The following is a 27,927-nucleotide window of genomic DNA, read 5'->3' on the forward strand; positions in this document are numbered from 1 at the left end:
GCAGTGAGCAGAACAACAGCGCGATGGGCTGCTGACTTTCCACTTCTGCCCTGCACCAGGACAGCACTCAGGAGCTTTAACCCCCGGAGACCCCAAGGAACTTGCACCTCTCCAGGAGGGCTGCAAGGGCTTAATCACAGAAATAAAGATGTGACTATAGTTGTACTGTACGCTGGCACTGAGGCCAGCTAGTTACAGTCAAGGAAGGAAGGACTAGATATAAGAAAAAATATACACACACCGAATCCGCAGGGAAAAAGTGTTTTTTTTTTTGTTTTTTTTTTTTTTAAACGAAGCCCAAAGAGAAATACTATGATCACAAGTGAATGCAATTCCTGGGGAACATGTGGAATCTAGCTTTGAAAGCATCACAGCATCTCTGAAATGTACACCAGGACCTTTTCCAGGAACAAACTCCCCGTGTTCAGATCATTTCCAGGTCTGAGTTCAGAGAGGTTAGCAGGACCTATCAAGGATTCCCTGGAGAAGCGGAGCCTGGGAACAGGTGCCAAGGCCCCACCCCAGATGCATCCCTGGTGAGCTCAGCTATGGTGAACGTTTACTCCAAGCAGCAGGAAATCCTGGTGAGAGATGGAATGCTGGCATCAGATGTAGGCACACCCATGCTGGGCGAGGGATTTGGCTTTTTTTCTTTCAGAACTGAGAATTGAACCAAGGGCTTTCCCCCTGAGCTACCTCTCCTGCCCTTTTTATTTTGAGACAGGCTCTTGCTAAATTGATAAGTTGCCTAGGCTGGAGTCAAAGTCAGACCCTGGCATGACCAGGTTTTCACGAAAGAAACCTTGGGAGCCTGCCTGATGGGACGAGAGAGCAGGGTGGGGCCTGTGGGCTGTGAGAAAGGCAGGAGCCTGGGAGATGTTCGCATGGGCTCTCCCTGGTGCGTCCACACATCAGTGGCCGCTGACCCCAGGCATCTGTCAGCTGCTGGTTCTTTTTTGCTTTTTCTTGGGCAGCTGTTTCCCCTCCTGATGTGATGTGCAGCGCCCACCCCCAGCTGTGGCAGAGGCTTCATCTGTCATCCTCCTCACAACAGCGCCAATCAAGGCTGCAAAACACTTCCCTTGGCCCCTCTGTGCCCTTCTCTCAGAAGCTTAAGAATTGGGGGGGTCTAAAGAATTGGGGGGGCCTGGGGATTTAGCTCAGTGGCATAAGCGCCTGCCTTGCAAGCAGGCAGTCAAGAGTTCGATCCCTGGTACCGATAAAAACGAAAAATGAAAAAGAATTGGGGACTGACTGACTGATGTTGAGGGTCAAGAAGAGGGAGGTACTGGGGTGATGGGGGTTTGCCCGAGAGACCCAAGTTGTTGGGAAACCTGAGTGGGTGGTGGCTTTTTTGTGGGGCTAAAGGCTTTGTGGAATGTGCCGGGTTGAAGGGGCAGCGACTGGAGAGGCTTAGAGAGACTCAAGAAGCTGGAAGTGGCACCAAGCTGGGGCCTGGGGAGCTGATGAGTGACTGGAGGAGTGCAGACAAAGGGGAGAGACGAGGCTTGGGGAGCAGCCTGACATCTCCAGCAACTGAGGAGGGGCCAGGAGAGCCCCAGGGGAGAAGCGGAGAAATGGGGCAGAGGAGCCACAGAAGCTTCCAGAAGAAGGTGGCCCACTGAGGGACATCAGTGTCAGGTGCTGTGGAGGGCAGGCTGGGCAGAGCCAGAGTGGCTCCTGCTCCAGTGTAAATCTGCGTGACACTGACCCTGTTCACACTGCAGTGCCCAGCACAATGGTGGACACAAGGAAGGCGTAAAATGTGTATGCATCAGGTCGTTAAAGAGGTGCTTTGGTGCCTCAGAAGGTTCATGCTTGCTAAGTGGTACATGGGAGGGACATATGACCGTTAAACACAGTGGAGCCCAGCCTGGAGGCTTTTCTGAGCCCTCACTGTCCCTCTGTTTACTGACAGCACTGCAAACCTGGGTTGTTGCAAGGGGAGAAGGTGCCCAGAAGGTGGGCACAGAGGAAGCATTGCCAGATAGGTTAGCACTGTGGGACATTCAGTGACAGGGAGCCTGGGGACTCACCTGGTAAGAGCGAAGCACCAGGTTTCTGAGCTTGACCCCGTTGGTCACTGGGAGAGGGAAACCCTTCTGCAGTCTCTCTGCATCAGAGACAGACAATGAGAAGGGGAGGGGTGGCAGAGAGCATGGGGGGCACCTCCAGAAGGTGCTCACCCCCAGATAGAACTGACTGGGGCATGCATGCTTGAGAGGAAGGTGGCCTTGGGGGTCTACACCCCCACCCTATGTTCCCCATTGTCCTCATGTCCACTTCCAGGCTCCATGCGGGCCTCTTCCCCACGACTGCCCTCCAGAGGGCGTGGCTTCATGGGCCATGGTGTAGACAGAAGGCCTGCACGTGTGCACAAAGCCCCTCCATGCAGGGGGTGACACCAGAGGTGGCAGTGGCCAGGGGCCAGGCCCTCCTCGTCCCCACACTGTGATGTGGAACTCTGGAGAATTCTCAGGCCTGTCTCCCAGGTCTTTATGGAGCCACATGTGCTGAAGCAGGAGGCTGGTTCACAGTCTGCATAATAATTGGCTGACTAACTTTATAATTTCTAAATGCCCAAGTCATGCATCCATATGTCCACACCTCTGTTGGTCCCCTGTCACTGTGCTCACAGGTTAGGGGCGGGCCTGCTTTGTGACCGAGCACTCTGGGAGAGTCCCCACTTCTGCCTTTTTCCCAGAGTTGGAAAAAGACTCCAGAGCTGGGATCCGACGCCAGCACCACCTGCCACCTGCCTTGTGACCTAAAATTAGTCACTTAACTGTTCCGATATTTCATTTCCTCCTATGAACACTAGATTTGTTCACAATCCCCCATCTTGTGGGACTGCTGTAAGGGCTGCCTGAAATAATGGGTGGGAGCTGCCCAGGTTGGTGGGCAGGTGCCCATCTAAGGTTCAACTGAGGCAGGAACTCGGTGCCTGGAGGCAGTCCCCCATCCTGACCCCACTGCTGAAAATCACACACTTCCCAGAGCTCCTCACCATTGACCTTGGGTACCACCACCAAGGGCACGATGTAGTTCATGGCATTCTGCAGCAGCTCCACCTGGAGAACAGGAAGGAGACAGAGTCATCAGGGCACAGCGGGACCAGCTCCTGCGACACCTTCCCTGCTACTCGAGCGCTCAGCAGCCTCCGGGGCGGCAGAACAGCTGAGGTGGACCCGGTGGTGACGGGCACTCAGCAGCCTGGCCAAGGCCATCAGGCGATCTCTGCTGCGCTCAAGGTTCCCCAAGCAGAAGCAGCCTAAGTGGGGGTTGCCCTCCACAGTGATGCTGGGAAGGTCATCGGAAAGTGAGTAAACCTTTGTTTAAAAATCGCACCTTCTCAGTACCGCAGGTGGAGGCAGGGAATCAGCCTGTGTATGGCCGTTTGAGCACGTTCATCAAAGGCCTCAAAATGTGTGCCATTTGGGCCCTGGAACGTGGCTCTGAATGTCTGTCTTATGGACATTATGTGGAATGGAGGCAAATTGAGACCTTTGAAGGATACTTGCCCATGCTATTGTTTTAATCTGAACAATGAACTAAAGATCAACCTACATGTCTAACAATAGGGGAGTCATTGCGGGGACAGTGAAACTTTGATACTAGGAGATAATAAGCAATTGTTAAGAATGATAGTGTAGGGGCTGGGGGTTTAGCTCAGCGGCATAAGCACCTGACTTGCAAGCAGGCGGTCGTGAGTTCGATCCCCGGTACCGATAAAAATGAAAAAGACAAAAAAAAAAAAAAAAAAAAAAAAGAATGATAGTGTAAGCTGGTCATTGTGGCACATGCCTGTAATCCCAGCACTTGGGAAACTGAGGCAGGAGGGTTGCCTTAAATTGAAGGCCACCCTAGACTCCATAAGTGAGTTCAAGGCCAGCTTGTAGTGAGACCTTGTCTCCCTGCTCCTCGCCCAAACTGAACCTGCAGAAATATAATCATCAACAAGAGATATGCTTGCTATATGTTTGAATGAGGAAAAGGAGGCTGTTGAAATCACCTAATTCCATTTTTTAAAATTAAATGGGCAGAGCAAATGGTCAGGAAGGATATATTCCAAATTATGAACTAAGTGGTAAAAATATGAAAGATTTTTATTTTGTTTGGCAAATCTATTGGTCCTTTGTGCTCTATGGTATATACACTTTGCTTTGGCAATAATAAATTTTTTTCAAAAATAATGTGGAAGCATGAGGATGATTGCCTGTAGTGGTGACATTTACAACTTGTAAATATGTATGTTCTGTTTCTAGAACAATTGAGTTTCCTTCCCCGGGCTATCATCATTCCCGGGGTTCACCGCTGTGTGCCTTCCTTCCTCTGAATCCTGCGAGGTGCATATACTTATTTTCTGCAGAAGCAGATGTGCGTTACTGATTTAGCCCCAGGAAAGTCATGACAATGCTGTGAGGTGGCTTCTATGTACTGTGGTCTCACCAGGTGAAGGGGGTGGGCTAGATTCCTATCTGACCCGGAGAGGACGCAGGACAGTCTGACTCCAACTTGGTGAGTTCAAGGTGCTTGCTTGGGAGGAACTTGGGGGTAGGGATCTAGGGAGATACCCCGGGGCAGCAGCCAGGGGTTCAACTTAAGCCCACAGCAGAGTCAGGAACATGGAACAAGATGCTGGACAGATCAACATGTGGTGGCTTCAGGTGGCAGTCGCAGGGTGGGTGCTCTTAGGACTGCACTACGAGCATCCGAATGGGTCATTATGTGGGCAGGTGGCTCTCAGGCCCCGGGCAGCTCCAATGGTGGCCAGGGATTCCTGGGGCGGGGAGCCGTCTCACTGTGCTGGGGGACTCCTTCCTCGCTGAGTCCCAGGTACGAATCCAAGCATGTTACTTTGCACAGGATGCTGGCTGCTCACTGCCCTTGGGACACAGCCTAGAAGGCCCTGCCCAGCAGCCCTGGCCTGTCCCACTCTCGTCTCTTCCGGTACCCACTCCGGTCACTCTGGCTCCTTCTGCTCCTCAAACATGCTGAGCTTGTTCATACCACAGGGCTTTTGCCTCTGCAGGGCTCCTTCTCCCCTGTCACCCCAAACATCACCTTCTCACCACTTTGCACTTACTTCCCCCTCACTTCCCCCCACCCTCATTCTGTTTCCATAGCTTTGATCCTGATGGGATCGCTCTTCATTTCCTACCATTCTGTCTCCCCACTACTAAAGCTCAACATCATCCACGCCTAGAACAAGCCAGCATGAAATACTTGCTCAATAAAGTCACTAACTTGTTCATTCAACAAGCGTCTGGTACTTTTTGTACCAGACTGTACAAATCCAGTCCCACCACAAAAAAAATCCCCACACTGACCCAGCTGGGAAAGCCTGCAGTTCAGAGATGGCAAATGACTCACCCAAGGCCTCACCTCAGTGACCACAAAGCTCCTCCAACCACTAATTCACAAACAAATTACATGCAAATGAACCAGTGGCTCCCGAGTGGTGCCCAGTCCCCCGGGGTCAGGGCAGGAACCAAGCCACCAAGGGCCTCAGACTCACCGGGAAGGTACCGACGTTCGAGTGTATCAGCCTCAGCTGCAGCCTGTGTAGGAAAAATGCGACTGAGACCCAGCAGCCCGGCCGGCAGGAGCACGCAGGGCCTGGCCTCCCTGCAGGGTCCTCCCCAGGATTTGGGTGCTGCTGAACCCACGCTGGCCTGCACGCAGACCCTGGAGTGGTCACTCTTCAGGCATGGGCTGTCACCTGTGCTGCCCAGTGAGAGCAGCGCCAGGACCTGTGCTGGAAATACCAGGTCTGTGGCCCTCAGGTTCTCCAGGAAAACAGGAGGCTACTACCGGGTGACAGCCTGCTGGGGGTTGAAGTCAGCACAGATGACAGCAGAGCTGAGATGGAGTTGGATCCCAAGGACATCATCTGGCACCTGGGCCACTCTTGCCTGAATGCTTTGGACTTTTCAGTCACCATAGCCACCCTGCACCCTGTGGCCTCACTGGCATTTTAGCAAAAGACCATGGTGTTCCCATTTTCTATATCAGGAAACTGACATTCAGAGAGGTCAAGTGACCTGCCTAAGACCACACAGCTAGCAATCAGCAAAGCAGGACTTCATGCAGGTCTCCTGGACACCAGAGCACTGTTGCCTCCAACCATCCTTAGAGTTTAAAATCTTGCTCTTGTTTATCAAGAGTCGGTGGCCCCAGGATCCTGGGCCCATCCGTGACCCCAGACCCCACCCTCAGCCCTGTCCTTTCAGAGTCTGCGCTAAGCCGCAGTCAGCAGGCTCCTCCCTGCTTGTCCATTTGAGGCCTGTGGGTGTTTCAAGGCAAATTAAACCCGCGTGTTCCTGAAGCAGTAACACTTGTCACAATGATGCCAGGAGAAAGGAGCAGCATGTAAACCTCAGGGGCTGATCTCAAGGTCAGGAGGACAGCTCTGCACCCGAGGACATGCGGAAACGGTCAGGATGCAGCTCAGCCAGCAGCGCGTGATGCAGGGGCACACACAGGATTCAGCATCAGGGCCATCGCATCGCCTCCGCCTCTCCCCACCTCGCTCCCTCTGTGTCTGTCTCCCTGTTCACGTGTCCCTCTGTCTCCGTCCCTCTTGTCCTTTCTGTCTCTCTCCAAGCCTCTCCTCTCCCTCCCCTCTCTCCATCTCTCTCTGTGTCTCCACTTTTCTGAGTCTCCATTTCTTTTTCTCTGTGTGCTCCTTGTTCTTTCTTGTTTGGTTTTGTGTGTTTGTTTCTTGAGAAAGAATCTATGTAGTCCAGGATGGTCTTCAACTCTCAATGTAGCTCAGGCTGGCCTCGAACTCATGGCAACCCTCCTGCTTCAGCCTTCTGAGTGCTGGGATCACAGGGCTTCACCATCACACTTGGTTCCTTCCTGTTTCTTGAGAGCTTGTTATAAGCTGTGTGTTCCAAGCATTCAGTACATATTAATAGCTCACTTAATCCCCACGATGGTGTTGTTGGTAGAGAATACTTAGTGGGTTCATTTCATGGCTTGGAAACTGAGGTTTGGAGTTTGTCGCTTGCTTTTTCAAATGCTGGCAGCCTCTGGTCAGAGCCCATCCTCCTGACCACACTCTTTAGAGCTTGGATTCAAACCTGGGTCACATGGAACCCTGGTAAGGGACAGGGCCTGAAGTCCCAGGGAGGAGCTGGGGGCTGATGTGGGATTTCCTAGTGCCAACAGAGCCGGGGTCACCAGTCCTGGACACTGTTGTACTCAGTGTGAATGGGTTCTCTGCTGACATTTCCCTGCTGTGAGTCTATCTGGGCTGCATAAATGTCCCAGGATGCAGGACATTCAGTGCTAAAGCTGGGACTCTCCTGAGAGACATGTGACCTTGGCCACTTCATCTCTGAGCCTCAGTGTCGCTGTCTACAAACCGAGGCTGAAATGTGACAGTTGAACAAAAGCCAGGACATGGAGCTTGTGGTATGTGGGAAGGCCTGTGGCCTCCAGGAGTGCATGGGAAACCCCCCTTCTGTTCCCCAGGCCACTTACGTGTCCACCGCGAGCTCTCCCACAAGTCTGTCAGTGTTGGCACTGACCTTCAAGAGTGCATTCATGCTCTGGAAAGTAACAGCCAGGGTGACCTTCCCGAACAGGTGACCAACCTGGCCAGCTTCTGAAAGCCTGGCCAGGTGGCCCACCATAGCCCAGGAGTAGGGAGCCTTTGCTTTGTGGCTCTTAGGAGTCCTGGTTGTCACCAGGATTATAGGAGTTCTCCTGAGTTCCTGAGCCACTCGGGGAGGGGTGATGTGGGACAGATCTGAGGACCGCGGAATAGACAGTCCCATTCCTGAGACTCACTCACTGATCTGTTTAGAAAATGCTTACTTACTGAGGGAGAATTGAAGATGCTCGCCTCAGTTTTGGTGTGTCAAATGAGCCACTCAAAAGCCATCTGGTTGGTGAAGTGGGGATAACAGGTCTCCACTTGAAACTGGGCTGCTGAGCGCTGCCCCAATGGCAGGGAGTTTGGGTTCACTCCCAGTGGCCAGAGTAGTTGCCACCAAATCCTGGCAGGGATGGGGTGATCAAATGAGTGAAAGAGTCAATCAACAATGGAATGAGGACTTGAACAAGTGAAGGATTAAGCAAATCCACAGATGGAGGAATATGTAAAGATATGCACAGATGAATGAATGATGGATCAATAAATGATGAATGAATAAATCAGCAAATACACAAATGAAGAGCCAATAGAACAAGTGTGTAAGTAAATGAATCCATGAATAATTGAGTAGGTGAATGCATGTAGGATCCAGAGAAGGTATAGCACATTTCAAGGCAGCAACCTAATGAATAATTGAACGAATTAATAATTGGATGAATAAATGAACAGTGAGGAGATATGTAAATGCACCACACACTGATCAAAGATCTGAGTAGTGAACTGAAAAAGTGTACATATTTCAAGCCAACAAAGGAATGAATAAGTGAGGGAATGAAAAAGTGGGTGAATAACAGAATCACAAATAAACAGCAGGCAGCTGTGTGGCTGGGGGGGCAGGGGGCTTTGGTCTCGGGTTCTGAGTCCCACCACCCAGGCCCGAATCCCCTGATTCCAAGGACAGTGCTCCCGACACATGCCCAGCAGCAGTTTACCAGGCCAAGCTCGAAGAGGGACGCCAGAGAGGAGTTGGGGAGGATGGCGAAGGCCTGGACCTCCAGTTTAGGGGTGAAGGCAAGGCCGGTGGGCTGCACGGCCAGGTGTGGTGGCGAGGAGACGGACAGGACCAGCTGTACATCCAAGTTGGGGAACATCTCGGACACCTGCACACGCAGTGGGGACAGCCAACACAAGAGGTGGCTTTATTAAAACGGTTTCAAATCCTACCTTGGCCTTCCCTGGCAGAAACACCCCCAGTGTCTTCCCAGGGCTCTGAGAATAAATCCAAATGACTTCAGGGCCTGGTATCTGGCCATTCCATTCATCTCTAGCCCTTGTCCTCCATCTTGGGCACAGGGGACTTTGCCACTCAAACACAACACCACCTCTTGCCGTCTGAAACCCTTTTGCATTCTGTGTTCTTCTGACTGAATACTTGACCCCCTATTCCTCCTCGGCATGACTCTCTCTCTTCCTTGAAATCCAAGTTACTCAGAGAGCAGCAGTGGCTTCAAGGGCATCTCAGGAGGGCTGTGGTGACCTCCCTCCTCTCTCCCAGCCTTGCACCCTCCCCAGGTAAACCCAGCTTAGGTGAAATAATGGGACTATAATGCAATGCTGTTCCTCCTCTCACCCCTGCCAGGCTTCCCTTCCTCGGTAGAAATTTTCCAACACTGCCACCATTAAAGAAATTGTTATAAATGTTTGTGTCCCCTCCCCCTTAAATCCACACATTAATCCCCAGCCTGCAGTGTGACTGTGTTTGAAGACAGGGCCTCTTAGGGAGTGAAGTTAAATGAGGTCATGGGGATGGGGCCCTGAGCTAACAGAATCAGTGTCCTTTTAGGAAGAGACACCAGAGCTCTCCGTCTCTGCCCTCCCCCCATCCCTCCACACACACTGAGGAAGGGCCATGTCAGGACCCAGGGAGAAGACAATCCTTGCCCAAAGCCCAGTCTGTGTCTCCCACTCTCCAGAATGAGGAGGAATAAGTACCTGTTTCAACCACACAGCTGAGTAGACTACGGTCGAGGCCTGCCCGGTGCCCCTTGTCTGTACCCACTTGTTGGTGTCACTTGTCACAGGCAGCAATTGTTTTTGGCATTGTCTCATGTGCCTGAAGTAGGCACACGGTCTCCTTTGGCAGGTCCCCAGCACAGGGTCCCAGACAAGTAGTGGACATGTGAGGAATGCATGGACCCCTAGCAGTCCCCTTCACTCTCAGTCGGCTCAAGTCCCTGGCTGCCCCTTGGCCTGGACACAGCCTAGTCCTCCCCAGAGCCCAGGGAGGAGTGAAAGCTCATTCCTACCTTGGGTAGCAATTGTCCAAGGAAATTGGTGGTCAAGTGCAACTTAGATCCCTTCGGCAGCTGTAAAAAAATAAGAAAAAAGGGTGCTATAGATCAGGAGGTGGAGGCAAATGCTGCTTGTGGGGCGAGACTGAATGTGTCACTGGGTGATGGCTAGCCTATACAGGAGGACGGTCTGCGACCCTCCAACCTCTGCAACCCTTCAACAGGAGTGGGCGTGGTCAATGAAGCCTGCCCCAAGAAAGTCTTATCTGCTCCAAACCAATCACAGGACGTCCTGTCTCAGTTAGCCGGCCTCCACGCCCATCTCCTCCTATCAGGCCCTACCCCTCACTGTGGTGGTGGTGGTGTTGAGGGGCTGCTTCTGAACGGTGAGGCACAGACTCGGAGGATTGCACTCCCTGTCTGAACAAGTGGCCTCTGCAGGCGCATCCTGGTGGCCCACACAGAGGAGAATCTCGGATTGACTTCACAAAGCAGCAGCTCAGCTGGAATCTGGTTAAAACTAGACTCTGGGGAGGTGGGTGGTTTCTTCATTGTGCAGATGAGTAAACTGAGGCCCAGGGTGGGCAGCAGCCATGAGCATATGACAGACAACGAGGCTGCCGAGGAGAATAGAGAAGCGAGGCTGGAACGGGCTACAGCCTCACAGGAGAGTGCCGCTCACAGCTTGCGGCACAACGCCCCAGCTCCGCCTCCCTCCTGGACACTGCTACCTCACTGCGCCCTCTGGAGGAGAAAATGAGGAAATCACGGTTCCCAGAGGCTGAGTAACTGGCCCTGGTCCCCAGCCTACATGGGACCTGCTGGGTGCAGTGGCGCATGCCTGTAACCCCAGCACTTAGGAGGCTGAGGCAGGAGGGTCGTTGCAAATTTGAGACCAGCCTGGGCTACAAAGTGAGCCCAAGGTCAGCTGGAATGGCATAGCGAGACCCTGTCTCAAAGAGAAAAAAAAAGGGATGGGACGAGTGTTGAAACTCAGGTCTGCCTGACTCTTAGCTCTAGAATCAGCATCTTGGACAAAGTCTTAAATCCACAAGGCCTGCTAGACCCCGACTCCGGAGCTCTTCCTCGAGGTTTGCCCCCAGCCAGCTTTACCATGTTGTTCGTGAGGGTCCGTTTCAAGACTCCAGCCTGATAGTACACAAGCCCAGCTGTGTTGAAGAAGTAGTTGGATATGCCCAGGTACACCATGCGGTCGTGGACAGGTGGAATGGCCATCACTGGAGGGCTAAAGGGAGGTTGGCTGCGGTTGGCCTGAATGAAAAACTCCCCCTGGGGGAAGAGAGACAACAGTGTGAGCCAGGGGAACCCTTGGGGAACCACAATTCAGCACGTCCAAATCAGGAGAAGCAGTTGAGGACCTGATGACCATGCAGGGAGAGCAGCCCGGCTCGCCTGCTAGGTGACACTGCCAAGCGTGCTTCTCTGCCTACCCCTCACCCTACAGGAAGGGACACTGAGGCACGGAGACATGAAGCGACCTGCCTAAGTGACACAGCTGATGAGTGACACGCAGGCATGCAGAGTCCAGGGCACACTCCTAGCCACACGGTGGGCTCAGCAACCGGCTGGCAGGATGGAGCCCGTCAAAGAGCAGCCGGACTCTGAACGCTGTTTCCTCTGTCCCGGGGGCAGCATGGAGGGGAGCTAAGCTTCTGTGAGTGTTCTGTGCACGCTTTAAACAGATTCTGCAGTTTCCTGAGAGTTTGTAGGCTGTGTGTGTATATGTATATTATGTTTCTAAAGAGCACTCAGCAACATGCCAAAAAGTAACATTAAGCTTGTAAAAGCAAACCCATAGGTGGACACCTCTGATAGGATACCACACAGGTAAAATTTAAAGGACCATGAAAATTATAAGAACACGGACAAGAAGGACACGTGGTAATCCCAGCACTCTGCAGACGACGTTGAGGCAGAGGGACCTTAAGGACAACCCCAAATTGGGCAACTTTTTGTTTTGTTTGAGTCAGGGTCTCACTATGTAAGGCAGGACAGCCTTAAACTCACTTATGTAGCCCAGGTTGGCCTGAAACTCATGGCTATCCTGCTGTCTCAGCCTTCTGAGTGCTGGGATTACAGGCATGTGTCATCACATCCAGCTATCTGGGGCAACTTAATGAGACCCTGTCTTAAAATAAAAAAGGCCTGGGAGGCAGCTCTCACAGTGAAGGCCCTGAGTTCAATCCCCAGTGTAAGAAAAAGGGTCGGGGGAGAGGACGGAGGGGAGGAGACATGCCTTGGTCAGCATGAGTATCTGAAAGGGGGCCCTATGAGTTATTACCACCATGTTCTACTTTTTAAAGCACTACAAGTAAATATGACAAAATGGTAGCACTTCTTAAATCTGGGTTTTAGATACCTGTGTGTAACATTCCCTGCATCTTTGTATCATCATTATTTAAAATTAACAACCATGATGCCCATACTATGGAACTCATGCAACTCTTAAAAATAATAAGAGGGACAGTCTTCTGGTCAGAAACCCTCTTCCATGCACATCGTTAGGTAAGAAACACAGGCAGAAGGATGGTGCACATCCATTTGTGCAAACATCCACCAAAAACTCTAGATGGGTTTTCACCTGTGTGTGTGTGTGAATGCATAGGACCTAGGACCTTAGAGGTCAATGCATTGGTGTCAGCCCTAAGCAGGAGCCTAGAAGTAACAGCCCTTCTCAGTGGCAGTATAAATATGTCCTGTTTGAATCTCTTATTCTGGGGCATCACTGAGCAGGCCATGTGTGGTCTGAGGTCCGGGCAGGTGTCTCTGGCGAGCACCTATCTGAGCAGAGACCGGAAGGGAGCAGTGGAGAGCTGCAGGGGGAGGACCCTGAGCAGAGGGAACGTGTGAAGCCCTGGCCAGGACAGACACAGGGAAGGTCAGAAATGGCAGGAAGGCCAGGATGGCTGGAGGTGGGGAGAGAAGAGCAGGGGGAGGCAGAGAGGGGGCCAAGGCCCTGCAGGTTGGTTTTGGAGGCCAGTGAAGAGCCCTGAGTTTGAGGCAGAAGTGTGATCCTCACCTTCAGCGGCAGGTCCAGGCTGTCAGCTGTGGCTATCGGAGAAACCACCAGGCTATAGTCGATCCTAGCCACCTTGTCTATTTTGGCTGTCACTAGAGACAAAGAAGATGGAGAATGAGATGGTTTCCATGACAGCAGCCCTAAGATTGGGCTGAGACTCCTGGATTCCCCCTGGAGGAAATAAACCCACACTCCATATCCACAACTGCATCTTAAACCTTTCTTCCAACAGCTCCGGCATGCATGGCTAAAATACAGAGCCAACGGGACAGAGTCCTGGGTTTGAACTGAACTCTGTGTGAGCTTGGACAAATCCTTGTATCTCTCCAAGCCACTTGTCATCAGATGTAGGGAGAGGGGTGCCCAGAACTTCCCAGCTGATGAAGGACTCCGTGAGCAGGTGCTCGCCCCTTACCCTGCACAACCAGACTCAGGAGCCAGGAGGTACTGGGCTGTTTGGCCTCTCACAGGAATACATGGCCGTGGCTGCTTTTCCATCACATTTCTGGATCCACCACAAGGGCCTCGCCCAATGCCAGTGGCCAATAGCTTGCTCTGCCTTTCCTGCCCAGGCCTAGGCCTGGCACACTCCCTGCTCCCCTTCTCTCTTCCATCTCTACCCAACCTGACCTGGAAGAGTCTGGGTGTAACGCCGTAAGTCAGTATCCACAGAATTGGTCAGTATCTTGCAGATCTAGGGAGAACCAAAGAGGTGATCAGCCAGGGCTTCCTGTAGTGGGATATGTCCTTTGGGCAGAAGCCAGGCGCTCTGTCTTGGTCTGTTTTCTGTTTCTATAGCACAGTACCTGAGACCAGATGATTTATAAAGAACAGAGGTTCAGATGGGCACAGTTCTGGAGGCTAGGAAGTCCAAGGCGTGGTACTAACATCAGCCTCGCATCTAGAGAGGCCTTCTTGCTGCACCGTAACGTGGCGGGGGGACCTCACTTGGGAGGAAAGCTAGCATTCTAACTAGGATCTCTCTGCTTCTCCTTAGAAAGCTGCTATCACCATCACGGGGGCCTCATCCTCATGATCTCATTTAACCCTAATTACTACCCCAAAGCCCCACATCTAAATATCACTGATATAATAATTTAGGGGTTAAGTTTCCAACACATGAATTTCAGGGCAGACACATTCAAGTATAGCACAAGCTCTCCTTTCTGTGAATGTTTCTTGAAAATCATTTAGCTAATCAAACTTCTTCTTTCTTTGGCCACAGCAAGCTCAGAGTCCAATATGCTCTTGGAAACAGTAACTGAATAGGATTGTATAACCCACATATCTGCATTCTATTTCTTTCTCTAGTATGGAACTTCTCTGATGGATATTTATATTTTCTGTGCTACACTGTGAGGTTTTTGCTACACTGTGAAGGTTTAAATCCTTCATGGAATAGAGCAGTAAATAAACATGAGGTAATTAGTGATCAGCCATCATGCCAGGGTGGGCACCCTCACTGCTGCTGTGTACAGCCACAGAACCCTGGCACCCTGCCCATCTGTGCCTCACAAAGGAACAGACGCTGGTCACATCTGACTTTGCCACTGAGAAAGTCACTCCATGTCTGGGGACCTCACTGTAAAATGGAACATAAGGGGCCCCTCTTTACTTGAAGTTTTACTTTTCAGTTCCCATGACCGATCACAGTCCAAAAATATTACGTGGAAAATTCCAGAAATAAACGATTTGTAAGTTTTAAATTGTGGCTATCCTGAGAAGTGCGATGGAATCTCCCATCATCCACCTGAGACACAAGTTAGCCCTTCGTCCTGCGGATCCACCCTGTATACATGGCGGGCCTGTTAGTCTCTGAGCCATCTTGGGATTCAGATCCACCAGTGCTGTATCACAATGTTTGTGCTCAAATAATCTGTATTTGTCTTATTGACCCCAGATCACAAAGACAGTGATGCTGGTAGCAATCAGCAATATATTGTATATTGCTGATTTTTCTGTTTTGTGATTAGAACAAAGATTGTTAATCATTTACTGTGCCTAATTCATAAATTAAATCCTGTAATGGGAATGTCTGAACAGGAAAAAGCATGGTTCTGTATAGAGAAGGTTCAGTACTACTCTCAATTTTGAGTATCTTTTGGGGTCTGCGAGCACACCGCTGTGGATATAGGGGATACCGCTGGCTTCCCATTTCCCTCATGCTGCTGTCAGGTGCCTCACCACATATCCACCAGGAGATGGAGCTTCCCTGGGATTTGGACGTGGCCACTTGCTTCTGATTAATAGAAGACAGTGCAAGTGACACTTGACCTTGCAGAGGTCAGGTTATAAAAGGCTGTGCAGCTTCACTTTCACTCAGGAAATGCTCCCTCTCTGGTCACTCCTTCTGGGCAGCCAGTCATGTGCCATGAGCTGGCCAGCTCCTGTGGAGGGCCACGGGCGGCTGCTTATGTCAGTAGTCCCAGCTGGGTTGAGACTTGAGGGTTTCTCAGCCTCAGCTTCAAAGATGCAAGGTAGGAAGCCTCCTAAGGCCTTGGACTGAGCTCCGGAGTCTTTGTAGATGAGGTCCAGATGCTGTGGAGTAGAGAGGCTGGGCTCGCCCTGCAGCGGCAGGTTCATCTCCTGAGCCAGAGATTCCGTGTGTGGGGCTGTTGTTTTGGAAGCAGCTGCACAGCTGCACAGCTGGACCCCAGGGCTCAGGCTGCAGCCGTCCTGACGCATGGGAGTCGGGCTCTGACGCCTTCCCCTGTCTGTCTGCTGGGTGTCTTCCATCCTGGCATCTAGTGACTGCTGGGAGCCCTGGCATGGTGGCCCTCCCTTCTGGACACCCTGCTGCTGCAGTCCTCTGAGCAAGACCTTGTCACTCCTCCTCTTCCCGACTCTGGGCCTGAGGACATTTCACCTGCTCGGTCTGCTCTCTCCTCTAGCTTCTCATGAAACTCAGGCTGGGGATCCCCACAGGACTGGGCCTCGGGGCACCACAGTGTCAGCCCACTCAGTGCTGCGTTTCTCCTGCGCCCTATAGACTGCTGGCACCCAAATCCTTGTCTCAGCCCCTGTTGAGGGGACTCGTGTGAGGTCACCCCCGTCTCCCCGTCTGTGGTTCACCTCAGACCTGGGTCTGCAGCCCAGCTGACTCCAGCCCAGGCAAAGCTGGAGGAGGGGATGATCAGAGGGAGGAAGGGAGGAGAGGGGGAGCTGTTGGGGACAAGATTGGGTACTCCTAGGGCTGGGGATTTAGCTCAGCAGCGTAAGTGCCTGCCTTGCAAGCAGGCAGTCGTGAGTTCGATCCCCGGTACCGACAAAAAGGAAAAAGACCAAAAAAAAAAAAAATTTAAAAAAAAGATTGGATACTCCCGGAATGCATTTCTGTCACTTGAGGCTCTGGAAGCTCCAAGAGGATCCAGAGTGTCCTCTGAGGAGCCTGTGCCTCTTCTCTAAGTGGCTTGGGATGACCTTGAGTACTTGGGCGGCCTCGGCACTGTGACCTGATGCTGCTTATCTATCACGGCCAACAGATGGCTCCAAACCACAATGCATCACCTCACCTGGCTGCCTGCTAAGCGGGCTCCTTGTTGCCCCCAACACGCAGGCCTTTCAGAGGCCCAGGCTGCCCCCTCAGTCCCCAGCACTCCCAGAGTTCCACAAGGGACACCCAGCTTGCCTCTCCCATCCCCAGGTCTGCTGGCATCATGGCCTTGTTCATGCGTCCACCTCGGCCAGGGTTTCCTACAACCCTGACCCTGTGCTGAGGCAGCTCTCTGCCTCTGCAACCCGTGGCCTGGCTCTGATCTCTGTCACTTTTCCTTTCTATAGCTCAGTTTGCTCATCTGTGAAATGGGGGTAATCATGACATCTCCATTATGGGGGACTCAATATAGAACATATAGCTTCTAGGCAAGAATCCACACAGAGTTCCGAACACAGGGCCAAGTGCATGGGTAGTGCACAACATGTGCAGGGCATCCCCATCACTCTTGTCACCCTCACTGATGCCACTGTCACCAGCAACAGCAGCAGCACTTTTTTGGTTGCTATGGAGAGCCACTATTAGTAGCACCAAGAAACAACCTAATTGTTCAGGGTGTTCAGTAGCTTTTGCTGCTTCTCTCAGGTGATTACTTAACTTCATAGAAGGTTGAGCTGTGGTGAGGCAGGCTACGAGGTGAGCACATGGTCTGCCCTGTCTTCTTATCCTTACAGCATGCTCATATCCCCATTTTACAGATGGCAAAACTGAGAGTCAAAAGATCGAGTCATTTGCTCAAGTTTGCACACCTGGCTGTCCAAGGAATTCTGACCCTGAAGCGCATTCTCTAATCCAGACTTAAGTCTCTTGACACCCAAGCATTGTTGCACTTACTGAAAACCTTTGATTTTCAGATAGATGATTTCACTGGGTAGATATCTTCCTACCTGCATTTCAGTGCCTCTGATCACCCTGCATCTCCCACCCTGCATACTGCACATACCTCCTCGGTGGCCTCCTTGCCCCACTCCTGGCCTCTCCAGTCATTCACCAAGCAGCCAGGGAAATTCTTCTAATGCACAAATCTAGCCAGGTCCCCCATGTGCCTGAAACCCTCAGCAGTTCCCCACTGCTCTCTGGAGAAAGCCCAACCTCATCTGCCCTGCAAATCAGGCTCAGATGGTTCCTTGTTAATGGAACACTAGGCCAATGCATGGCCTTCTCTTGGCAGAGGAGGCTGGCTTGAGATCTGCGTGTATGGGGAAGTTGGAGATTGCCAGCCTGTGCCAGTCCCTTGTCTCAGTTCCTGCCTCAAGGCAAAGACCACAGTGGGGCTCTGGCCAAAGCCCAGCTTGGAGCTCTGTGCATGGATGGCTGGTGCTCTGGGTGGCAGCACCAGGGCAGGGTGGAAGCAGCGTCCTCTGTGAGGGGACGGGAGTGGCTCAGTCAGCCCCGAGCAGCTGTGATGGCTGTGGGTTGGGAACAGCTGCTCTAGTCTCTCGGGGAGTCCTCAGTAAAATGCACACACACCCAGCTTGAGGAGCCAGATTTGTGGTTCCACAGGGACGTGAGGACTGCCGAGGGGGTCAGGTCAAGAGCAGAGGTGTCGCTAAGGCTGGAGGGACACGGCTCCCAGGACTGTCTCACTGTGGCTGCTGGGAAGACCCAGTCCTTCTTACCCTGTTGTTGAAGGTCTTTTGGAGTGAAGAATTAATTTTCTTGCGGAAGAGACGGATCAGCCACCTGGAGGTTGACACGCAGGGACATGTGTGAAGCTTCCAGGAATACCCACACTGCATTCAAGATTCTGCCTCCTCTGGGAAGCCACCCACCCTCCTCCCCAGAGACCTTGGTGCCCTTGCCCCTGGGCTCTGACCATACACAACCCATACCCATTTCCCCATTTGTCAGTGAAGCTATTTTGCTGCATGGTCAGGTCTTGGCCAGGCCCAGTCTTCCTCTTCACCAGCATCCACACCTGTCTCCACACATTCCCACGACCTGCCTTATCCTCCATGATCTATGCTTCCTTCCACCACAGTGCCTTTGCACAGGCTGTGCCTTCTGCTTAAATTATCCCTGTCCCCAACAGCCACCTAATTAACTCCTACTTATTCTTTTCATTTCAATTCAAATATCATTCAAGGGGGAAGAATTGGGCCTCACTCTCCTACTCTATGTGTACACAGCACTTTGTACTTCTACTTCTTAGTCCTTATCTCCTTTTATAATTACAGATGAGCCATTCACAATTTGACATTGGGGGGACTGTTTGTCTTCCCTGCAGGGGTGTGTAGCTGACAGCCGAGGTAGAGTCCTGGACTCAGATACTCTGAGATAGGTTATTGCTCTCCTCATCCGGCCTTCGTTTCTCTCTGAAAGTGTAATAGTAGGCCAAATTCACCATGTCCTGGTGGACTGCATGCAGTGACAACCTGCTAAAAGTGCTTGGCACACAGGCCACTTAGGACCAAGTTTGTATTGGTGACTGCTGCTCCTGAGTGGGCACTGCAGGCCTGGCACGGGTGCTCCCTGGCAGTTGTTTAGGGAATGAATGGGTGCGGATGGGGCCATTTATTGCAGACAGAGTGCTTTGCAGGAGCGGAGCTGCAGTGAGCCCTCAAGGTTGCCTGAGGGGATCAGGAGGGGCCAGCACTGACCTCCTTCACCTGTGGCCCCGGCCTGTCCTGGTGGACAGTGCTCCTCTAGGTCCCTCTCCGCAGCCACAACCCAGGAGAACCTACCCCAGCCAGCTCTTCGAGATGCTCAGGTGGACCTTGTTGATGGAGCTGCTGCAGCTGGAGCTGGCAATGGTGACTTGGCCAGAGGCAGGGTTGCTGCCCAGCTTCAGATCAGCCAAAATGGAGACGCCTTCTACATTCAACTTAAAGTTGCCACTGGCTTTGCTGAAGGGAGACAAACAGAAGTGAGGCAGAGGGAGCACCCCGTCCCCATGCTGTCACACTTCACACCAGCGCCAGAAAGTGCATCTCCATATCATCCCCACTGCAGGGAGGAGGCATGGCGGACAGGGTGCTCGGCTAGCCCATGGCCACAGAGCAGGGAACACTCGTGAAATTGGAAATCACACCTGCCCGGCAGACCCTGCTCTCAGCGCCCACCTCACGGTCTGCTGCATGGTGCTGGGCATGTTTTCTTAACTTCTCTGAGCTTCCATTTCCTCAGACCCTAAGCCAGCAAACAGACACCAGAATGAAGGTCTCGTTTGCCACTAAAAGTTTGAGTGTTTAAGGCCAATGACTTTAACCCTTCCTGTGCCATCAGGGAATGAGTGAGGTCAATAGCTCCTTTCTCAGGGAGGGAGGGAGTTTGGATAAGACTGTGGGCATGAGGGTGCTTTGTCAGCTCCTCTGCAGTGTGATGAAGTATTATCATTGTCTGACTGTAAATGAAATGATAGCTACAAAGGTGCCCAGGTCAAGGGTTCATAGATGAGAAGTGGAGCCTCTTCAGTTAATCCCACTCTAGATCTGCAGGACCCTAGCTGACACAAAGAACATAAGATGATAACATGATTATTGTGAAACCACTGAGCTTGGGGTGTTTTGTTACACAGCAATAGCTAGCTAACACACAGAATAAATGAAAGGTCCTGCTCAGGCTGGACTATCCCTTCCAAGCCACATGCACCAGCTCAGTTTGTGTCTTATATTGGAGGGTGGATCAAGGTTTATGCTGAATCTTAAGTGAGAAATTCCTCCAGAAAACCTCTGATGACGAGAGTGATGGACAAGGCTAAGTTGAGCATTCCGCTCACCCTGGCTCTAACCCTTTCCAAAAAGCACCAAGAGTTCACCCCACAAATCCCAGGCATGCAGACATACAAGAAACGCTTCTTGGCTTTCCATTTCCCATTCATAACGACATTGGCGTTGTTGATGGAGAGTCGAAGGCCCACATTGGGCTGCAGTCTTAGCTGGGGTCTGGGAAGATGGAAACTCAGGATCTTTATGCTGCAAAAGAGAAAGGTTTGATCAGCACCAGGACATGGTTAAACCCTTCACCACATCCACTCCGTGAGGAGACAGATACTCTGAGAACAGCCTTGGCAAGCTCAGTGGGTGTTGGTGTGGTTTGGTTTCTGAAGACAGTCGCATCTGCATTTGCATCCCCCACTTCTGCCGTGCCTTCCGGGATCAATGATTTTACTACCCTGGGCCTCAGTTTCTCACAAAGTGGGCACAGTCATCTCTCTCTTGCAGGCTATGTGTCTGTGGGTAGAGATAACAAATGCCAAACTCCTGACTACAGGCTCCGTAAAGGGCCAGAATGTGTCTGTTTGGTTTCATTATTGTAGCCCAGAGACCACTGTGTCAGACACAGAGTAGGTTCAAAATAATCTGTTAAATGAACAGGGCATAGAATTCTGCAGGGGACCTTAGTGGGCTTTCTGCCCAGCGCCCACAGCACCTACCTTTCTATGGCCAGTCTATTTTAGGGAACTCAATACCCCTGTCTATCCAAAGCCACTCCCAAGCAAGTTGACTTCCCTGTACCTCTATCTTCTGGGAGCAGAACTCGTGACTGAAGTTTAACCAATTAGTGTACTGTATTCCCTTGGCCTCAGTGATTGGTTCAGGGGCATGTACATAACCTACAATGGACCAATCAGATTGAACCTAAGCGCTGCTATTTGAGTTGCCAGGAGAAAGTGCTCCCCTTCTGGGAAGAATTAAGCTTCTCCAAGGAAGCAGTGTGGAGAAGTGGCAAGACAGATTCAATGGCATTTGAGCCTGGCTCAAGCTGAAACTGAAGCCAGACTATGTCAGGGACTTTTCAGGCAAGTGAGCCCATGATTTCTGGCTTTGGCTCTTTGAAATTGGGTTTTCTGTTCTTGAATTTACCCCCCAAAATCCTAACTGATAAATGGAGCTTGTACAGAGTTTTAGTTTGTGCTGGCTCCCCAGGGAGTCACAGCACGTGTAGGAAAGGCAGATTTGTGGTTTCCTCCAGGTCTCACCTGTACAAGTCATAAGATCCCTTCCCCAAAAACTTGAAATTCCCCGAGAAGTCAGGCAGGTGGATGTTCTCCAGCTTCTTCTGCAGCACAGCCACTGCTTGCTGGCAGGCTAAAGGCAGAACAGGGTGGGAGACAGTCAGAGGTGCAGCCTGCAAGTCTCTGTCCTTAGTAGAGACAGTGGGATCAGAAGGGCCCACATCAGGGTCCGCAAAAGTTGTCCATTGAGGGCCACGTAACGAATATTTCCAGTGTTATGTTTCACGCTGTCTGTCACAGCCAATCTACTCTGATGTCACTGAGCACAAGTAGCCACTTACAAAACGTAAGTGAATAAATGTGGTCATGTTGCAAGGCCTTATTTACAGACACTGGATTTGCACTGCATACAATTTTCATGTGTTGTGATTTTTTTAGTCCATCAAACAATATAAGAACCATTCTTAGTTCACAGGTCATACTGAAATGTACAGCAGGCCACATCTGACCTGAGGTTTCTAGTTTGTTGACACCTAGCCTATAATATCATCTTTCCAAAAACCCAATCATGCATCCTATGAGTATCCATTGCACATCTACTCCTTGTCTTGCTCTGTGCCATGCCTCACACCTGACTTTTTGACTCTCCACAGGACCTTTGTACGTGCTATTTCCTGCTTTCTTCCATAATCACCTGGTCAATGTCTAGTCACTTCCTTTGGGAACCTTCCCTGATCCAGAAGACAGAGAAATGCTCTTGTTATCATTTGCACAATGCTGTGGACAGACATCTCCTTTGGAGTCTCCCTTACTATTTGTAATTATGCATTTATTCATATGACTCTGATTAATGTCTCTCTCCCTTGCTAGATATAAGCCCCCTGAGGTTATCGGCAATGTCAGTTTTATTTATTAATGTGTCTCCTACATTTTCCACTGTGCCTCACACTTAATATTTGTTGGGTAAATAAATGAATGCCCCAAAGGCAACAATTCTATCATCAGTTATTATGTAGCTAACAGCATCTAAGAACCAATTAACAGGCAAACACATTATCTGAGAAGGATAAGCAGTAAAAAGCAGGAGCTGAGTAGCCCGGCTTTGGCTTTTCTCAGAGCCTGTTTGGAAACAACAACAATCATGATGATAACAGACTTATCAAGCTCTTACTCTGTGCCAGGCACTGTTCTAGGCTGCACACATCTGTCAAGTTTACCGACTCTAAAGGATTCTAGGAAGGAGGCCCTGTTACTCCCCATCTCACAGATGGGGAAGCTGAGGCTCAGAAAGGCAGCATGCTTTGTTCAAGACCACACAACTGGCAACTGGTGGAGCAGGATTGGAACTCTGGTGTTCTGGTGCCAGAGCCCATGTCCTGAGCAACACTGCATATGTGGTCACCATCTAGAGAGGAAAGAAAAGATGGGACGGCCAGGATCCAAGCAGTGCCAGAGGCATGGGGTAGCTTCTGAAGGCAATGCCTGAACACATTTGCTGTATTTCAGAAAAACTCACTCTGGTTGCCATGTGGGGCATGAGTAGGAGGGGAAACTGAGGCAGCTATGACTGAGCACCGTGACTTCCAGGGTTAAAGCCCTCTGTTGAGCATCTGTTCCTAGAAAGCCTAAAGGGACACCCCAGCTTGGAGCTGGAACATATTCCTTTCTTCTCAGTCAGGTGGGTCCTCTGTCCACACCCCTGGGGCCCACAGCTGTCCTGCCTGGGTGAGAATTCAGGAGTTGGGCGCCCAGTTGCGCTGAGTCCTGTCCTGCAGGTCCCCACTGCTCTGATTTCCTGGCTTCTGGTTCTCCCACAGTGCTGCAGTCCATCTTTCTTCCACCGAGAGGTGCCAGCCACCGAGCCATGCTGGGACGGCAGACAACCTGAGTCCCAGCTCAGGCCGCCCTCTCTCACCAACCTCTCTGAACCTGGGTCATGGGGCAGGATTCACTCACCTGTGACTGCAGATGGTGACAATGTGTGCCACCCAGCACTGCTGTGAGGCGAAAGGAGACTGCGTGGGTAAAGCTGCTAGACGGGGCCCTTTGTGCTTTTCTGTCCTTTGTCTGGAGAAGCAGCCCAGGGGGTGGGCTTCTCTGGATCACCCAAGAGGTGCTGTGGACAGTGTTCCGGCCAGCCCCTGCACTAAGGAAGGCCTCCTTGCACTCCCCTCCCCTGTCCTGCCTCCTTTGCCTCCAGAGGCAAATGCCAAGGCTGAGAACAGGTTTTGGAAAGAGATGGGCCTAGAGCTCGAGTTTGAGGGCAGGGCAGCATGAGGACCGCTACAGGCCTGGACCCTGGGCTTGGAGTCCTCTAGACAGTGCTCCAGTCCCAGGTCTGCCCCTTCCCAGTCCTGTGATCTTAGGCAACTCACCTTGTCTCAGGTTCCTTGTATGTAAAACAGGGGAGGGAGCCTGCTTGCAGAGCTGTGAGCGTGCTAGGCACTGAATTGAAATGCTACACGCAGGAAGTGTTCAAAACATGCTCTTCAGGGACAAGAGAGAAGAAAGGCACCAATTACCGTAGTCCAGACCCGCCTGGGAGATTCTCATCACGAAGCCCGGGTTGACGGCCACTGCCAGGGCTGTGCCCACAGTGGCCAGCACCACCAGGGTTGCCCATTTCGGTGTGCCGCCGTGGTCTCTGGCCATGTCCTCCTGTGTTGTCCAAGCTGCCACAACCTGCAGGCTTTGGAGAAGAGCCAGAGACCTATAAAGGCGCCAGCTGGGGCAATGCAAGTCAGAAAGTGTGGAAAGCAGGAAGGAACCTGGTGTGGGGACAGAGTGGAGAAGCCACTGCAGTTCCCCAGGGAGCACGTGCTACAGTTCTGTAGGCAGCCTCAAGGTGTGCCTGGGAGCCGTGCATGCATGCACACCTGTGCTCTGCTCTGTGTGTGTGTGTGTGCCCGCACACACACATGCGTAGGTTGGAATCTCTGGGCCTGTTTTCTTAAGGACCCCATCCCCAATCCTTCCATTTAAGGACTTTTCCCCCTCCAACACTGAGGACTAAATCTAGGATTTCACATTGAGCTACAATCCTAGCTCTTAAAAAAAAAAATTGTATTTTGAGATAGGGACTAAGTTGTTTAGGCTGTGATTCTCCTGCCCTGGTGGCCTCCCAGAGTGCTGGGATTTCAGCAGCTGACTTCTTTTATTATGATGATTATTATTTTATTATTATTATTACTTTTTTTTGAGACAGAGTCTCACTATGTAGTTCTGACTGACCATGAATTTGCTATGCAGCTTCGGGTAATCTCCAACTTGTGGCAATTCTCCTGCCTCAGCCTCTCAGCTGATGGGATTATAGATATGTACCACCATGTCTGGCCCAACTGACTTCTTGAGGTACAGTACAGTTTATTAATCTTTCTATCCTTGGTTGTCCTCACTGCGTTACCACGAAGACTGAACAAGGTTTAAATCAGGTAAAACGTTCAGCACAATGTCCTTCTATATGCAACTGTTAGTTACTGACCTCAAAAGTCACTCATGTGCCTTGACCAAATTTTAAGAAAGGTCTGGAGAATAAAAAGTAATACACTGGGGGACCCTTGACTTACAAACTCAATTCGTGCCCAAGGCCTGGTTATAACTCAGGCTGTCAGCTGGGGGCTCAGGCTCCTCTGCACAGCCCCGAGCCTCTCCTGTACACAGGAAGATCTCGGTGTTCTTAGAGAGACATTGGCCCAGGATTTCTCAATTAACCCAGTACAAGAAAGGATGTTGTAATGTTCCCTTCCAGAACTCTCGAAGCGTTAAATTTGGAAGCACAAATGGCAGATCATAACTCAAGACTTTAAAATTACGGTCATAACCCAAATTGTTTATAAGTCAGGCTGGCTGTAACTGAAAGATCATCCACTGTACATGGAATGCCTTCCTCAAGAAACAAGCAGAAGCATATTTTGCAATGTTGCTTCTCTCCTCTTCCCTTTTATTAATAAATTTATTATTATTATTAATTTTTTTTTAGCAAGCATACATAGATGGTCCTGTTTGCTTTCCTGACAAACAAAAATGTGGTCATACTGGTCAGTTCTGCAAAGTTCCCTTTTATCAATAAACAACATGTGATGAATCTTCTCCCCAGTGTTAAATGTTTTATCTTACAGTTTTCTTAACCAAGCCTGGTTTCCCTGCATCTCCTCCTCTTCCTTTGACACGAGCAGAACCTGAGGCTGGAAGAGGGCAGGGTTCTTCCCCCGGCACTCAGCAGGTTAACAGAGCCAGGGTCCTATCCAGCCCCAACTTTGGGGGTTGGAGGGACAGAGGCTGACGCACCTGACCCCCACCTCAGCTTTGCAGACCAGGTGGTCTGGGTCTGCTCTTCCTTGCCACCCCAACTTCTGCAGCCTCAGCCTCTGGGTGGGTGGGGCAGCCTCTCGGTCTCCATGGTGATGAGAAGGCGGCCCTGCCAGGAGGGAGCAGCCAGCTTCTGTCCTGCTGAGTCCCCGTCTGCCCCCTGGTACTCTGTCTCCCTGACTCTGATTTTATGAAAGCCTAATGAAGCCTGCCGAACTTGGGAACATGAGACCTTTTAAGCTGTTTTTCCTTTTTCTCTTCACATGGTTCTAAAAGGGTCTCCTTCCTGCTCCTGTCTGCAGCAAAACGGGAAGCCTTGCGGCTTGCTACACTTGAAAACTGCCCTGTACCCAGTGTGGACCAGACGCTTTATCTGCATTATCTCCACGATATAAACAACCCACAACTGAAGGATGATTACACCCCATTTTGGAGATGAGGAAACTGAGTCCCAGAGAGATTTAAGCCCTGTCACAGTCACTGCCTCTCAGGGAGAGAAGACTTGTCCTGATCTGGGGTGCTTGCCACGAGGGCTTATCACTCCATGTGCTCTCAACAGCTTTACCTTTCTTCAAGCAACTTGGGTCTTGGAGTCAGAAGGTGTGTCTGGGCAGAAAAGCTAGCTCTAAGTAGCAACCATCACACCAAGGTCCACGGCTCATTAAGTCTGAAATCTAATCTTGCAACCACTACTGCAAAATGGAACTTTAAAAGTTAGGGTTAATTTTTCTTTTAGAGATGAGCAATTTCTCCAGAGTTGCTCATGCTGCACACAGAATCAACACTCATCTCCAAGAGAAATGACAGAAGGTGCCCCAGGAGGCCGGAGCTGGGTTTCCTTTCCTCAAGATGGGAGGCCGAGCTGAGGATGGCTGGAGCAACACAGCAAGCGTGCAGAGCTACATCATCTTTGTGCTCCCGCTGCCCTCCGTTCCTTACTCTAAAAGACCCTTCCCTACCTGAACACGGTGAGGGTGATTTGAGGCAAATAGACACCTCTGTCTCTTGGAGCTAGCTGTAAATAACTCTTTTTCCCTTTTTACCAGAATAGCCATCTTTGATTGGGTCAGCCGTGAGCACATGAGCCAGAGTGGCTGGTAATCATTGTGCACACTTTTGAACACCTTCAGCTTTTAGGGGCCTGAAATGCCTGAGGTCCCAGGCCAAGCTGATAGGACATCTGTGAGGGTGTCAGTTAAGGAACATTAAAATGAAATCATATGGCCCTGATTTATCTGGCTATAAAATTACAATCTGAAAACCTGCCAGCAAGTTTCTGAACAAGCTGCCCTACCCCATGCCACCCCTACCCCAGCTAACCCCTGAGAGCTCATGCCTAGCTCAGTCTGAACATGGACAGAAGAAATGAAGACAGGGAAAAAGTTCCCAGATAGGGTTCCCTCTTAGATAAGGAGCCCAGATCCACCCTACCTGGAGAGTAAGTGGCGGGTTTGCTGACTCCTGTTGCTGCCTTGTGCTGTGGGCTCCGGGGACAGGTTCCCAGGTTCTTATGTACCACGCACAATCCCAGGTTTTTGTAAGTGACAAACAAAGAACAGGATGTGGCATATGGCAGCAAGTAAATAGCAGCAAAGTTTGCTAAGGCGGAAGTATACTTGGAGTGACCAGGCTTGCACCTGTGAAAGAAAAATATCACTGAATGCCAAGGGTGTGAAATATAGGGGCATAAATGTTAGGCGCCTCCTGGGATGGTTTATATCTTAATGTTCCCCCAAGCCTCATGTAGTAATGGGTGGGGCCTTTTCAGAGGCAGCTTGATCTAGAGTATGTGATAATGGGATTAAGAGTAGTGATTACTAAATTGGTTTGGCATAGTTCTGGTATAAGAACTGGGTCTGAGTGCTACCCACCTGTTGTAGTCAAGGTTTGCAAGGAAAACAATAGAAGACACATAATACATAAAATTATTTTATAAAGTCACCCAAAAAGGCAAACACAAAAAAGTGTAGGAAAGTTGTCCACACATTAAAGAGCCAAAGAATCTGCCTGAGGGCTTGGATCTCATGGCAATGTCCTGCATGAGTCCAGCAGAAGATCTAGAGCCCATGACAAGGCCTCAGGCAAGTCTGTTTCATGGATCTGCTCTGGGAAGGCCCAAAGGTCAGCAGTGGAAGCTAGAAAGTCTGCCAGCAGGCTGAGGGATCTGCACTGGAGCCAGGAAGTGATGTTCAAAGTAAGGACCAGGGCTCTCCAAAAAGTATCACAGCCATCCTCAGTGACAGTGAGGCCCTGAGCTCCTCCGATGATGAGAACTGCTGAGTTCATGTCAGG

The 27,927-nt window shown here is 50.9% G+C and overlaps 1 protein-coding gene across 1 annotated transcript; it reads right to left on the reverse strand.

Moving 5' to 3' along the window:
- Nucleotides 1-310: 310 nt before the first annotated feature.
- Bpi (bactericidal permeability increasing protein) lies at nt 311-27,236 on the reverse strand. The gene is made up of 16 exons (XM_003467750.3): nt 27,067-27,236; nt 23,850-24,016; nt 21,352-21,460; nt 20,216-20,344; nt 19,115-19,276; nt 18,050-18,113; nt 13,568-13,631; nt 12,938-13,029; nt 11,011-11,187; nt 9,913-9,972; nt 8,599-8,766; nt 7,492-7,559; nt 5,519-5,561; nt 3,008-3,071; nt 2,037-2,113; nt 311-581 (listed from the first exon to the last, which is right to left on the reverse strand). Exons 2-16 carry the CDS (start codon nt 23,977-23,979, stop codon nt 543-545), a joined length of 1,446 nt encoding a protein of 481 aa, XP_003467798.2. The 5' UTR covers nt 23,980-24,016; nt 27,067-27,236; the 3' UTR covers nt 311-542.
- Between the last annotated feature and the right edge of the window lie 691 nt (nt 27,237-27,927).

This window comes from Cavia porcellus, unplaced genomic scaffold (assembly GCF_034190915.1).
Source record: "Cavia porcellus strain 051 isolate PalLab524CR breed Dunkin Hartley unplaced genomic scaffold, mCavPor4.1 scaffold_5, whole genome shotgun sequence".
NCBI lineage: Eukaryota > Metazoa > Chordata > Mammalia > Rodentia > Caviidae > Cavia > Cavia porcellus.

Excerpts from the sequence above, each read along its gene's own strand:
- Bpi (XM_003467750.3), bottom strand. The coding sequence starts at position 23,979 with ATGGCCAGAGACCACGGCGGCACACCGAAATGGGCAACCCTGGTGGTG. Across the intron at positions 3,072-5,518 it reads CGAACGTCGGTACCTTCCCG|GTGGAGCTGCTGCAGAATGC; the intron begins GTGAGTCTGAGG and ends CCTGTTCTCCAG. Across the intron at positions 2,114-3,007 it reads GGTGGTACCCAAGGTCAATG|AGAGACTGCAGAAGGGTTTC; the intron begins GTGAGGAGCTCT and ends TCTCTGATGCAG.